Raw genomic sequence first — 14,875 nt, 5'->3', positions numbered from 1 at the left:
AGTCTTATTATCACTACGCTTTCATTATACCATTTTCTAGCAAACTTACCACGCGGTGTCAAGAGATCATTTTGACAAGCTCTGTATGCCGCTCCAGTGATGGTTGTCTTCAATTTCAAGTTGGTCAGGCCAAACTCCTTCAGAATATCCTCTGTCACAAGGAACTTCTGTGCCATTTCAGCCACATGGCCACTACAATAGTCCTTCCACAGCTCGTCAAGGATCTGCAGAGAGCTACATGCCACAGTGATTACTATACTTCCCTCGTGGGCTTCAACAAACAGCACCTTGCGGTCTTCTTCGAGGTACACAAGGAATCCATTTAACTCTCGTTTAGACGGTTCAACGGTCAAACGCTTGCAAGCAATGGAATTCAGAACTTCTTGTGCAAAGGTGCTTCTTATGTTTACACACTCAATCTTCAGAGGAAGACGAACTGTTGGAAAAGAGACCCAACATTAAAATTAAAGGCAAGTACAATTAACTACAGACCTACCTCTCTAAATGTGGCAGTCACAGAAACTCATGCAGCCACTCATTACATACATAGATACATAGAAGAGTAACTGAGTAGCTGAAAGCTAATGTCTTCAAGTAGAATTAAGAAGTTGTCTACAAAACTAAGAAAAAGGAAAATAGATAGAATGTAAAATAAAACGCAAGAGATCTAAATCAGTGATAGTATTAGAATAACTAGAAGGATTTAACCATGTTTATCAAAAAATTGCAATCTCTCTGTTTGATTCAGCACAATTTCATATGTTGTCTGAGGAGGAATTCCACAGTTTTGTAAAAAGTATTTAAACAAGTTCAGCCCTTACATGTAGGTTTCAGTCCTAGTTTTAGGTCCATTACCAACTCGCTCTCAAAAGAAAAACAACAACTACAACAACAACAAAATCACTCAGCTATTGTTTCTCAGAAAAAGATGAAGTCCAGATCTAGCAACAATAAAAGGCACCACGAGCTACATTGTATATGTCCTAGATTACATACATGCATATCCACGCTTTAAAATACTGTTGAAGGGGTGGAGACATGATTGGGTGTGGTCAGCGGGCCTAAAAAAATTCTCTGCTAGAATCAAAACTAACCGGAGCTTTTCAGACCATTGCGTGATATCTGAAAGGGGTAATTTAATATGCTTATGTAAAAGCTAACTGGGGCAAACGTGAAGTTATGTTCAGAATTGTAATTAGAGGACTGCAAAGTAATATTTTTCATATTTAGACTTTAAAAATTGACAACAGAGAACAAATGTGTGATTAACGGAATAAATACTGATCCGAAGTAACGAACCAACCACTTACCAGCGTCCACAACGTAAAGGTCTGAGTCTTCTGGAATGCTGCATTCACCAAGAGTTTTATTGTAACGCAGTGGCTTGCCGTTATACTGAAGTTCAAATATTTTGCCAGGTGGAGTCTCTTCCAACTCCTCAATTTTGTCTAGCACCATACGGATGGTGTCACTTTGTTCAACATCTAAAACAATCTTCCTCCCAGCCGGTGTATTGACGTATGTTTGTTTAAAAACAGGAAAGGGAATCAAGTGTAGGGTTGATCCGTTCACAACCCTGTAGTAACCCAAAGTGCGACTATGTTCCATTTGCTGTCCTTTGAACATGACACACTGCTGCTCGGGCTTGATCCACTCTTTCTCTTGAATTTTGTTCTTCAAAGTCTTGACAGTATCACTTGGTTTGAGCTCCAAAGTGATCTTTTTTCCAGGTGAGCATCGCTTCTCCACATGAACCTTTATTTCCAGTACCCTCAGGTATAACATTGCATATTTCTTAATGTCCCAATTATTAAGAGTGGAACCGTTCTTCAGCTCTTTGCCGCGAAAGATAAGGCATTGTTGCTCAGGAAAGATACCCTCTATATCTTTAATCTGACCTTTCACATCCTCAATAGAAGAATCTGGTTTGACTTTCAAAGTGATCCCCCTTCTGGTCTGCAAATTGTTTATGAAAATTTGCATGGTGCCAATTCTACCCCTTTTGTGATCCAAATGAAGATTTGACTTCCCCTGGATTTTGTAGGAACTCACGGAATGACCATCTTCGAGGTTTTTGCCATCAAGGATGAGGTTTTGAGATTGTGGCGGGATTCCTTCCTTATCTTGAATTTTCATCTTCACATCATCAATAAAGTCATTTGGGTCAACCTCCAATGTAACTGTCTTTCCGGTGGGGACTTTCACGAGGATTTCTATGCAGCGACAGCTTGTTTTATTAAGGAGTAGGATTGGTTTGCTCTTGACATCGTAATCACTTAAGGCAAGTTCATTCTTCAGTTCCCTCCCAGCAAGAGATAGATGTTGCTGTTCCACAGGGATACCAGACTTGCGTTCAATTTCCTTTTTTACATTCTCAATTGAATCACTGCAATTCACCTCCAGGGTAAATGCTCTCTTATCAAACATCTTAATGTCAATTTCCATTGGGTTCTTCTGAACTAAAAATCAATTATAACAAAAAAACCAAAAAATAAAATTAATGACAGATTGTCCGAAAGAAAATCGAAATAAACATTTTTCGCTTAGTTTATACCAGTAAAAGATCTTTAAAACCCATCTACTGCCAACAAAACAGAAAGCAAAAGTGTTCTTAAAAAATAAATAGGCAGTTCAGTATAGGGCGTGATTCCCGTCAAAATTCAATTTTAAATTTTGTGTTTGGATTGTGGATTTTCAGTGTAATAATAATAATAATAATAATAATAATTAATTATCCTCTTCCCGAGAGGGGCTTTTCAGGGACAATGAAACAAGCAGGAAGAAACAAATGTTTCAAATACAACATAACATGGTTAAGAATCCCAGCTGGCAGGAGGCGGACCATCTGGCTATTTACAAACGAGGCCGAGGAGTTGAACTTGGGGCTACCGAGAGACAACTCCAGATAGTGGTCAGAACGGGACTTGAACCTGGGACCTCCGGATTTCAAGTCCGGCGCCCTAATCACTCGACCGCATTGCCTCCTAATTGAATAAATTTTTTTTTGTCAAATCATGTTCCATAACAGGCTTCAAATGGAGTTTTTACATCAAATTTTGTGACAAAAAGAGTTTATATTTCTACGAGCAAGCTATCTAATTAGGTTAGCAGCGAGAGTATATATAGGGGCGGAAGGGGGAGAAGGAGAGTTGGCAACGATGACTGAGGAATTTTCATTTACACCACGAAAAAGGCGGATTAAATTTCTTTGGATGGGTGAGATTTCACAGCCCCTTGTCTGACAATTAATTTCGACGTCGCTGTTGATATTTTCATGATCTTCTTTGTCTGTTGAACAGTATAGAGTTTTCATAACAAACTCCGCTTTCGCTTCCCTCTCAATTGCCCATGCTCTCCCACTTCTTGTCTTTTTTTAAATTCATGTATGTTTGGTGGTAACGGCCGCCCAAGGTTGTGTCTCGGAAATCGAAGATGCTTCGACAAAAACTGTCAAAAAAAAAAAAAAGCGAAAAAAGCGTGCGCGACAATACCGAAAGGTAGTCTGGGAAATAGCCAATAAATTTCAATAAAAGCTCAGAATTCATAATGCCTCGACCGTACAGCTAAGACTTGAGATGGCGGGTGTATATGGTTTCTGAGCTTTTATTGAAATTTATTGAGTATTTCCCAGACTATCTTTCGGCATTGTCGCCTACCCTTTTACCCCCTTTTTTGGACCACGTTTGTCGAAACAGCTGTATAATTCCGTGGTTTTCTTTTTCCTATGCATACTTTGCCCAGGCGATAAAACCGACTTCTAAATATCTCCTCCCCTCCTTCACCCGTCTCTTGGTCATGATGTTGTTGAAGTAAAATCATTATTTTCCTCCACAAGCGCTGCAAACTCGGTCCGATTTACTACGCAATGTTGCATAGTCAACCCTACATTTGCTTTGCAAGGACACCTCTGATCAAGCCTTTTCGGTGCCTCGAAAGTTGAAACTAATTTTCTGTTCCAAATATGACGGGCCTAGCTTTATTATTGAACCTTAAAAGAACAACTACAGAGTTTACAGAAATCTTCCTCGCCCGATTTTCTTTTTTGGGGCGGTTTCGGAATTGAAAGAAATTTCAACATCACTTGCACATGTTCTGAGAAAAACCATTCGATAGGGCTGTCATCAATTATAATTTACTAATGGCATGTCATTTTTAGGCCAAAGTTAATTCACTTTGCCCAGGCGAAGTGGAAATGAAAGTTCGTCAATAATCGTTGCAAGCTATCCTTCTCCCGTCGCCGTCCCAATCCCCTCGTGGTTCGCTTCGTTCGCCGCTCGCGCCCCAAATATATGTCTCGAGCTTGCTTGCAAACTCGTCTTGAACGTTTATTCACCATGTTTCCTGGTAACCATGTTGCCTGGCTTTCTTGTCTAGTCACCAGCTCCGGCCTGAATACAGCATAATATTTGACGCAGCATAGAATTCGGTCATTTACAATGATTCGTTGCAATTCAATAAGTCCTTGTATTACTTAATTTGTTTTACCGAAAAATTTGACGCTAGCTTTAAAAACTTGTTGCACCATTATTAAAATTAATTTTGTCACAAATTATCAAAACAATAGGTCTTTTTGCTTTGAAGATGACTTGATTAGCCGAGAACGTTTAGTTCTTAATCTTTTTTTGACTTTATGGCCTTGTAAAATAATAGTGTCTTAAAACAAAATGTACTCTAACATAAAATCCATAATTCAAACACAAAAGATGAAAATTAAATTTTTTCCTTACAAGTAAATAAAACAAAACACTAACAAGTAACAGCTACAAACCACAGACAGAAATCACCCATAACAACACAGAAATTTTACCTGAAGTCATGTTCATCATTCTTTGCACGAGAAACTTGCACTGCTCCTCCCAGCTGTAATGCTTTGCATACTCTGCGATAATTAACCGCATCTCGTCAAGTCGTACATTTCGCCGTTTCTGGCGGACACTCTTGATTTTCTTGGCCCACTCCTTAGGATCGTCTGAATTTACTACACAGTTTAAACCATGGCGTACATTTTTTAGGGCTTCTCCAAGACCAGAGTTACCACTTACAAGCACAGGAAGACCAGCAGATAAAGCTTCAAGAGCAGGCAGCCCAAACCCCTCAGATTTTGATGGCATTATGGCAAGATCTACCTCGCAAAACTGTTTAGCCAAATTCTTTCTTCCACGCACAACTAGTTGATCACGAGAAATGCCCTCCTTGAGCAACATTTTTGTTACTTCCTCCTCTTTTCCACTTTGCACGCCAACAACCTTCAGTTTGTAGGGCTGTGGCATGTCTTTCAACATTGCAACTGCCTGGGCAGCAATGTCATAGCCCTTCAGCTGCAAGTCTTCACTGTCACTATTCTCTAATAACAGAACAGAAAATGTTCTTCTTTCTTCAGAAGCTTGATGAACATCAGCAAACTCAGAGAAGATGCCTGGGGTGAGATTAAAAACATCTTGATCTTTCCTATAGGGACGCAGATATCCTGAGAACGCCTCAGCCAGCTTGGGTCCAACTGCTACAACCTGATCAGACAATTCACAGAGTGTGACCTCTGACTTATGTTCTTCCTCACATTTGGAAATAGCTCCTGCATTGGTTGTGAACATAACAAGTTCTTCGGGGTCAGTATGGATTACCTGAATCCATTTACAATCATGGTGGTGTTTTATGAATTGTACTTGTTTACCGAGCTTAACTCCATGGCCTATCACACAGTGTATTACATGACCTTCTGGAATACGTGCCAACCAATCAACTGGATCGGCATAACCAGGAATTTCTTCTGCCTGAAGGAGACAAACATCGTAACGATCGGCATCGTTTTTGTCCTTTTCACTGCATTTAGGGAGATAGACGCTGACTTCTACGTCAGAATGCTTAGCCAACTGAATGGCAAGTTCTCTATTGATGGTTGACACACCTCCTTTTGTTGAACTCCATTCACTGCTTAGAAGTGTAACTTTCAATGTTCTTCCGGAGGGCAAACTTGAGGCTTGTCCTTCAAGGCTTCCCTGAAATGTAGAGGCTATGTTGAAAAAGGCGAAATCCAAAAAAACCTTAACAAAGAAAATTGATTTACATGCAAGCTGCCAGCAGTGCTTGCTTCTCAACTCAATTAGTTAAAGAAGCAAAGAACAACTAGGCAAATTATTACATTGTTACGTTATTAAAACCCGAACATCTCTGTTTTAACAGTATTTTGTCTGTTCCAGTGCACGGATAGCGTAGAGTTTTACACACAAAAAAAAAACCCTGCTATGTGAGCCAGTGATAAGGGTAAGGAGACTTGAGAGATGGGATGAGAGAACGCCTGTGCTCATTTTACAAAGAATGCCTTTCTATCCACTTCAGGCCACCGGACAGAGTCTTAATATATATATTTTGCCAAGCCTAAAAGCGGAGCTCCACAATTCCTTTTTAATAGCATTTATATACATGCTACTCTGCTTATTGTGTGAACGTAATAACGTTACAAATTCTTCATCCTGTCTTGAGTTATATATTTCTTAAGCAAACTTTTTACGCGTCAGCGGAAAATATTTTGAACCATAAGCTGATATTGTTGATCGTGCGAGATCACATTGCTGAATTCCGATGACGTTCGAGAGCATAAAAAACTTGTGGATGAAAAAATTACCCTCTCTGTCAAATATTTATCTTGTGGAAACTATTAATGCATTTGTGTAAAGTTTGAAATGCGTACAATAAAGAAAATTTGGTTACCACGTAATGTTTCCTCGGGTGCAATTTGGCCGCTCGGATAAAAATAAAATATTTGTTTCAAAATTTATTACTTTGTTAATAATATACATACAAAAATTTCCGCAATCTGATTGGTGGAGAGCGGCTCAATTTGTCCTAAATGTAGTGCAGAAATGTGAAATTGAGTGCAGGAAGTTGAAATTAGTGCAACAAAGGTGAAATTAAAATGATTGACAGGTACGCCAATTTGCAAATCGGCTGTCTCGAAACAAAATGGCGAACAGGTTTGAAGAGAGTAGCAGCATTTTAATTCGAAGTTTAAAGGAAAATGCAAAGAAACTCAACAAAACACAAACAACAGGCTAAGAGTTTGGAGGTCTTGTACAGCACAAAAGGGCTACGACCAAAATATTGAAACTATGAACCGGGGGCAGTCAACAAAATCCTCGAGGACTTCCACGCAACAGTGCGTAAAGAAGACGGGAAACACTCTACGTGCATGGCAGTCTTCGCACTGCAATTGAACGTTACCTGAGAAGGTAAGGTTATAAATACTTCACAATTAGAAACCGAGAGTAAAAAAGCTCGAAGCAAGTTCTTGAGGGTAAAGCTCGACTACTGCGACAACAAGGTTAGCTTAAAGTCAATTAAGTGGCCGAACAAGTCTTGGAAGTCTGACAAACAATGAATTAAATGAGCTGTGGAAAAGCAAAACGCTTTGAAGCACAAGTCCTGGTACAAACGGTTTGGTAGCTCCTGACTCAATGTTTTGGCGTAGAGCATCATGTTGAAGATTTCCATGTCGGCTTGGACGAAAACAAACGTTGAATTCATTGAGAACCTGCCTAAAACACGCCAGTCTGGACTGTCTGCAAAGCCCCGGCTCCTGAAATCCAGTCAGTTCGAAAACATGCCGAGGACGGTGATTGACTTCAGACTTCTTTTAACATTGACTTTAAATTATGCTTTGTGATTTGAAAACTTGCTCTTTTTAGAGTCATAGTATTTTTAGCATGTTTTCCGTACGTATGAACATGTATGTCAATCAAACTTGTCATTTTTGAAACCAATCAAAGACATGTAGGCGGAGCATTAGCTGACGGACAAGAAATAAACAAAAGCTCCTTTGAAATTTTTGTATGTATATTATTAACAAGTAATCACATGATTTCTCTCGTGCAATTTGGAATAAATAAGCACTTGTAAAATTTTAAAAGACCACAAATTGCACTCGCCCTGCGGGCTCGCGCAATTTTGCTAGCCTTTTAAAATTTTACTCGTGCTTATTTATTCCAAATTGCACTTGGAATCATGTGATTACCTATACTAATAATATACATACAAAAATTTCTGCAATCTGATTGGTGGAGAGCATCTCAATTTATCCCAAATGTAGTGCAGAAATATGAAATTGATCCCAAATGTAGTGCAGAAATGTGAAATTGAGTGCAGAAAGTTGAAATTAGTGCAAAAAAGGTGAAATTAAAATGATTGACAGGTATGCAAATTTGCAAATCGTCTATCTCGAAACAAAGTGGCGAACAGGTTTGAAGAGACTAACAGCATTTTATTTGAAAGTTTAAACGAAAATGCAAAGAAACTCAACAAAGCACAAACACACTGGCTAAGAGTTTGGAGGTCTTGGACAGCACAAAAGGGCTACGACCAAAATATTGAAAACTATGAACCGGAGGCACTCAACAAAATTCTCGAGGATTTCCACGCAACAGACAGAAAAGACTGGAAAGACTATACGAGCATGACAGTCTTTGCACTGCAATTGAACGTTACCTAAGAAGGTAAGGTTACAAATACTCCACAATTAGAAACGGAGAGTAAAGAGGTTCGAAGCAAGTTCTTCAAGGTAAAGCTCGACTACTGCGACAACAAGGTTAGCCTAAAGTCAAGCGGCCGAACAAGTCTTGGAAGTCTGACAAACAATGAATTAAATGTGCTTTGGAAAAGCAAAACGCTTTGAAGCACAAGTCCTGGTACAAACGGTTTGGTAGCTCCTGAATCAATAATTTGGCGTAGAGCATCATGTTGAAGATTTACATGTCGGCTTGGACGAAAACGAACGTTGAATTAATTGAGAACCAGACTAAAACACGCCAGTCTGGACTCGGTCTGCAAAGCCCCGGCTCCTGAAATCCAGTTAGTTTGAAAACATGCCGAGGACGGTGATTGATTTTAGACTTCTTTTAACATTGACTTAAAATTATGCTTTGTGATTGGAAAACTTGCTCTTTTTAGAGTGATGGTATTTTTAGCATGTTTTCCGTACGTATGGACATGTATGTCAATCAAGCTTGTCACTTTTGAAACCAATCAAAAACATGTAGGCGGAGCATTAGCTGACGGACAAGAAATAAACAAAAGCTCATTTGAAATTTTGTATGTATATTATTAACAAGTAATCACATGATTTCTCTCGTGCAATTTGGAATAAATAAGCACTTGTAAAATTTTAAAAGACCACAAATTGCACTCGCCCTGCGGGTTCGTGCAATTTTGTTAGCCTTTTAAAATTTTACTCGTGCTTATTTATTCCAAATTGTACTCGGAATCATGTGATTACCTATACAAATATTCCTCGTACAGAAATATTTATAGTCTCATAATAAACGTTACAAGAAAAGAAATAAAGGAAAAATAATGTTTGGTTATGGTTCGAAATATTTGAACGTTTACTTTAAAATTAGGACGTACTGTTTACAAGTATGCGCTGCGAATGACGAGCACAAAATGTTCAAAACAATTAATGACTCTAGGAAAATTTCTCCTAAAGAAATAATTCTAGTCTCTAACTAAAATTTAACAAAAGAATACAGGAAAATATTATTTGGTTGTGGCCCGAAATATTTCAGTGAGCGCTTAAAATTAAAGCGTGTTTACAAAACTTATGCGCTGTGAATTGCGACCCAAGTCCAGTACAAAATGTTCAAAACAATTCATAACTCTGTGAATATTTCTCTTACAGAAATAATTCTAGTCTCTAAGTAAACGTTAACAAACGGAAAATACAGAAAAAATAATGTTTGGCTGTGGCCCGAAATATTTCTGAGCGCTTTAATTTAAAATTGGAGCGTGTTTACAAAACTTATGCGCTGCGAATTGCGAATGAATTACACAAGCCCAACACAAAATGTTCAAAAACAATTCATAACTCTGTAAATATTTCTCTTACAGAAATAATTCTAGTCTCTTAGTAAACGTTAACAAACGGAGAATACAGGAAAATAATGTTTGGTTGTGGTCCGAAATATTTCAGTGAGCACTTAAAATTAGAGCGTGTTTACAAAACTTATGCGCTACAAATGGCGAATGAATTAGAGACGCCCAACACAAATGTTCAAAACAATTCATAACTCTGTGAATATTTTTCCTACAGAAATAATTCAAGTCTATAAGTAAACGTTAACAAACGAAAAAAAAGAAAAAAAGAAAAAAATAGTGTTTGGTTGTCGTCCGAAATACTTCAGTGAGCGCTTAAAATTAGAGCGTGTTTACAAAACTTATGCGCTGCGAGTGGCGAATGAATTAGAGAAGTCCAACACAAAATGTTCAAAACAACACATAACTCTGTGAATATTTCTCCTACAGAAATAATTCAAGTCTATAAGTAAACGTTAACAAAAGTAGAATACAGGAAAAGTAACGTTTGATTGTGGTCCGAAATATTTAAACGTTTAGTGCGTGTTTACAAATGTGCCCGGCGAATGAATTACACAAGTCCAACACAAAACATAACTCTGTGAATAACTCTGTGAATGTTCAAAATTAATTTATCCACAAATATTTGTCGTATGGCAACGATTTAAGTGTTTGTGTATAATTTGACGTATGTTGAATATGGAAAATTACCGACAGTTCCCGGCAAAAATGCATTTAATAATTGTAATGCGACTTGCGAGTAGCTTACTCAGCCAGCTCACCACATCTTTGTTTTCAACTGACATTTCGCCTGTTTGTTAGTCGCTCTCGCGGTTCAAATTTGCTAATTAGTCGCCTGCTTTCTCGACATATGTAGTTTGAGAACATATTCAACGAATACAAGAAATTAGTGCTCTTCAAAATTCTCGTTTGTTTTCTAAAAGAAGTAAGCCATCCCACTTCCCGCCGAAAAAACGCGGGTTGCCGCACAGGTTGGATGTGACATTTCATAATGGCTTACATAGAGGCTTACGCAGCATTACACAGCATTATCGTCCGCGGTCCTTTGCAGTTTTCACGTCTACTTTATTTTTTGGGGCCGTAGGTCTTTACAGATCCGATATGCTGTGCCTTTTAAGCATGGTTTTGTCCATGCGTTTCAATGTTAAGATGGTTTTGTCCATCTACATTCAGTTGACTTTGCGAGACAGGAATTTGATGCTTTATCTGCTTTCTCCCTGAGGCACGTGATGTGGCAACGCGTGATTCGGGGAGCGGGCAGGTTCAAAGTACGAAACTTGATAGGACATGGGTTTTGCTGCATTTTATTTGAACTGGCTCTGTCGCTGGTTTCATATAGAACTGCTACACCGTGCTGACGAGTTCCAATAAGAACGAAACAGCTGTCCACGGTTGCAGCCCTGTTTTGTCGGTTTCTGTCGGGTTGTTGTCTCGCAAAGTCAACTCTTTCACGTAGTATCAGCCTTGCTGTTTGTGTTACAGTTTATTTTTGGCTGATTAGGTCTCTTGTAGATCCTACGTCAACTGACAGCATTATCGTTCGCGGTCCTTTGCAGTTTTCACGTTTACATAGAGGGGCGGGAGGACGTACGGACGGACGGACGTACGCCGGACGGACAGTGACGTCATAACCAAAATTTTTGGCATACATGGGTTTACCAAAATTTCTTATCAATGGTGCTCCGCGCGCGCGCCTCCGGCTCGTGGAGCTCCGCTATGAAGGGAATGACAGTGATTTTAAAAAAATGCCCGAAACGGTAAAATAATCCCCAAACGCGCAAGAATACACCCGAGGTCAGTCAGTTTTATTTATTTTTTTATTGAATGAAAGTTGAATTTTGCGTAATTTAAGCTTCAGAACCAACAGTAGTTTACTTCCCATACAAAGTCTTATAACGCGTTTCAATTCTCAAGGGCAGCCTGTCTGAACCCAATACCGCTTGCACTCAAAAGTCATCGTCCCACTAGTAATTAATTATTGCACGCTCCGGCTAGTTATGCGAACTTGGGCTGCCTGTGGCTCTACTTACCAAAGTCATTAATTGAGTGCTTTTTGTCTATTATGGAAAGATTTTGTAAGAAAAACGCAATAAAGGGAGACAACACGAGCTCAAATCGTCCTACAATGGATTATGAATCTCGTTAGGTACGGTACCTAACGAGATTCACAATCCATTGTAGGACGATTTGCACGCCTCTCACAACATGACGGACATAGCATCCTTCTGATAGAAGTTCTCCAAGTTATGCACAAAGTGGATTTTCCGGATTTTTAGAAATTAATCTCTCTTACAGTACAAACAAGCCAAGTGTTCGAATGGCATGTTTAAATAAAGTTATTTACATAAAATAAAATTTCAATTTCTATGCAAGCTGAATTCAAGCTTAATTTGACAATGAACTAGAACTTTTGTCCTATATATGCCTACTTCAGACCAAAGTAATTTATTGTCGCTTAGCGAAGCACTGAATCTTACAGCTGATGATAACAGAAAACTGAGTTTTATCTAAGGTCAAAGACAATACCTGAGGGAAGGTCAAAGATGGCCTTGACATCACACGAAGCTGCCAGCACTGAAAAAATAGAAACTCAAATATTTAGTAAGAGTTCTGGTTTTATTTTGGTCTAGATACATGCACAGAACATTATTTAAAAAAGAGGGAGATGGGTGTGGGGTGGGGGAGCTCCAATTTGCAACTGCTTAAGTTGGTAAATAACGTACTGCGAGGGTTTGCTCAATTTTCAACACAAGATGAGTTAAACCAATACACTTTTAACCTTCATCATTTTCACATACATGTATATAGAGGATATTACACGGCGGCGCAAAAATATGAATTTTTTTTTCGAGTGGTGCGATATTTTATGCTTGCGTTGTCCCCGTTTACACGTACGTGCCGCGATGCAACGACGCAAGCATAATCACAAGCAAAAGAGAATGGAACGATTTTCCAATGCAGAAGACAATATTATACATTTCGCGATGGACTCTCGTCGCCGTGACTGCAAAACCTTGCCTTTAAAGAGAAAGAGCATTTTACGCAGTGACACTGGCTTGATCTTTTTTCATTTTTGCAACATTCATTATGTAACTTCAAATAGAAACCTTTGGGAGAAAGTTTTAAAGTAAAATTTTTGTTCGTGAAAAGATGCCTTTTTTGATAAAAGTAACACAAGATCTACTGGGTAACTTTCTGTCATTTTCCCAAAAGAGTTGAAGAATTCTGGGTGCTTTTTAACGAAGCAATAAAAACAGTGGGTCACCGACTTAGATTTCGAGACAACAAATCGGAAAAACTGACATTTTGGGTTCTTTTGTATTGTGTTTGACGAAGTAGATCGCAAGAATAATCTTGTGTTGCGTTGGTTACTCTATGGCACGTGTTTGGGTTACCTGTTTCTGTAAGCCAGAAAAATCGAGATATTTTGTAGTCTCTGTAATCGGTAGAAGCAAAATTTTCTGCTTTCAAGTATCATGATCCTATGACGTCGTCTCACAAATGACACGGCAAACAAACGATCGTGTTCAAGGCAAAAGCCTGCGTCTGGCAAGTTAGTTCACCTTTGAATTAAACATAATGTTATTGGAAATCCTTTAATTTTATCAAAAATTCAGGGACGTGTGTACGACACTTGCTGGATACTTGTTTCAAGCGGCCGCCGTTTTGCATTTTGTTCTCAGCTTTGTCGCATTTGAAAAACGAGTATGCCGTGGCGTTGCACCAGAGAAGAGGCGAGTCATTGAGCCTCAGCAAAACACAAACTAAACTCGATGGAGTTTGTATAAAGTGGCCAGCACGGCTGAATGTGTTCGTCTCATAAGTCAAGTTCAGAGGCCTTGTTTCTTCCATTCTTCGACGAACAATTACATATACGGGATGATTTGCGGCGAACATCATCTCTTTAAATTTATGAGGTTTCTATGATAAATTGTTATACTCGAGACACACTAATGGTGTCTGGAATCTAGGCTTTCAATATGTTAATTATATCTTAACATTCAAAATGTTTATCGCTTCATATCAGCGGGATTTTTCTTAGAGTGTTAATTAAAAATTAATAGTTTATCATGCTACGGAAGCATTTTTCATCTCTCTATAAATTCATGGGTTTTGACAATAGATTTTTATAATAGGCCTTATCACGGTTTTCGACGCCATTTTGACGAGTAAGCAAACAGGCGTGAAATAACAGTGTTTGTATGGAGATACGATGTCAAATAATTTTCATAAAACATCGCTTCTAAAAAATTTATGAATTGAAAACTTTTCGCACTTGAGGGATGTAGCTGTGCCCGAAAACCGTGATAAGGCCTATTGTGTCTGAGAACAAGGCTTTCAATATGCTAATTAGTTCTCAACATTCAAAACGTTTATCGCTTCATAGTAGCGGTATATAACTTTTTTAGTAGCTCGTAAAAAGTACGATTAGTAGCCTGTAGAAATAACTAGTCGATCGCTTACGGTAGCACTTTTACCTCCGGGTTAGATTTTAATGCTTGTACACACGCATTTGAAATCAAGCCTTTCAATATGCTAACTAGATCTCAACATTCAAAATGTTTAAAGCTCCATAGCAGCAAGATTTTCCTGTAAAGTATTTAAAAAATACCTTTCTAGTTGCTAGTAAATAGTGGTAACAAGTAGGAATGAAAAATATACTGTCTTTTATTAAAGTACGTTTCCTAATGATTAAAAACGTTACGAAAATATTTTGCAGATGTCACGTTATGAATAATTAATTAAAATTTTTCTTTGTCAGATCCGTCACGGACTCGGGTTCGCTTCCTATCTTGTAGCTTTAAGCCGAAAGAGTAAAATAATCCCTCATGCTCCAGCTCTTTGTTCACCCTCAAAATTAAGACTTGTTTCCCAACAATTTTGCTTTTATTTAGGCTGGGCCTGGGTTAGCAGCCAGAGAACTGTGGTTATTAATTTGGAAAGTAAACTTCAAATATTCTGTGAAGATGATGATTAATGAAATAAAGAAAAGCTGCATACTGAGTTAAAACAA

The 14,875-nt window shown here is 38.4% G+C and overlaps 1 protein-coding gene across 1 annotated transcript in view; it reads right to left on the bottom strand.

The window, feature by feature from the left end:
• The window catches only part of LOC146449927 (uncharacterized), a 92,922-nt gene extending 80,491 nt beyond the window's left edge, over nucleotides 1-12,431 (bottom strand). The window contains exons 1-4 of the mRNA XM_085100977.1: nucleotides 12,388-12,431; nucleotides 4,808-5,996; nucleotides 1,311-2,459; nucleotides 50-436 (exon numbers count right to left, since the gene is read on the bottom strand). Of these exons, the coding sequence (XP_084957103.1) occupies nucleotides 50-436; nucleotides 1,311-2,459; nucleotides 4,808-5,996; nucleotides 12,388-12,417 (2,755 nt within the window). The 5' untranslated portion in view covers nucleotides 12,418-12,431. The remainder of the gene's footprint in view (nucleotides 1-49; nucleotides 437-1,310; nucleotides 2,460-4,807; nucleotides 5,997-12,387) is intronic.
• Nucleotides 12,432-14,875: the final 2,444 nt, after the last annotated feature.

This window comes from Pavona decussata, unplaced genomic scaffold, assembly GCF_977016875.1.
Source record: "Pavona decussata unplaced genomic scaffold, jaPavDecu1.1 SCAFFOLD_549, whole genome shotgun sequence".
Lineage (NCBI taxonomy): Eukaryota > Metazoa > Cnidaria > Anthozoa > Scleractinia > Agariciidae > Pavona > Pavona decussata.
This window is presented reverse-complemented; position numbering and strand designations above follow the sequence as displayed.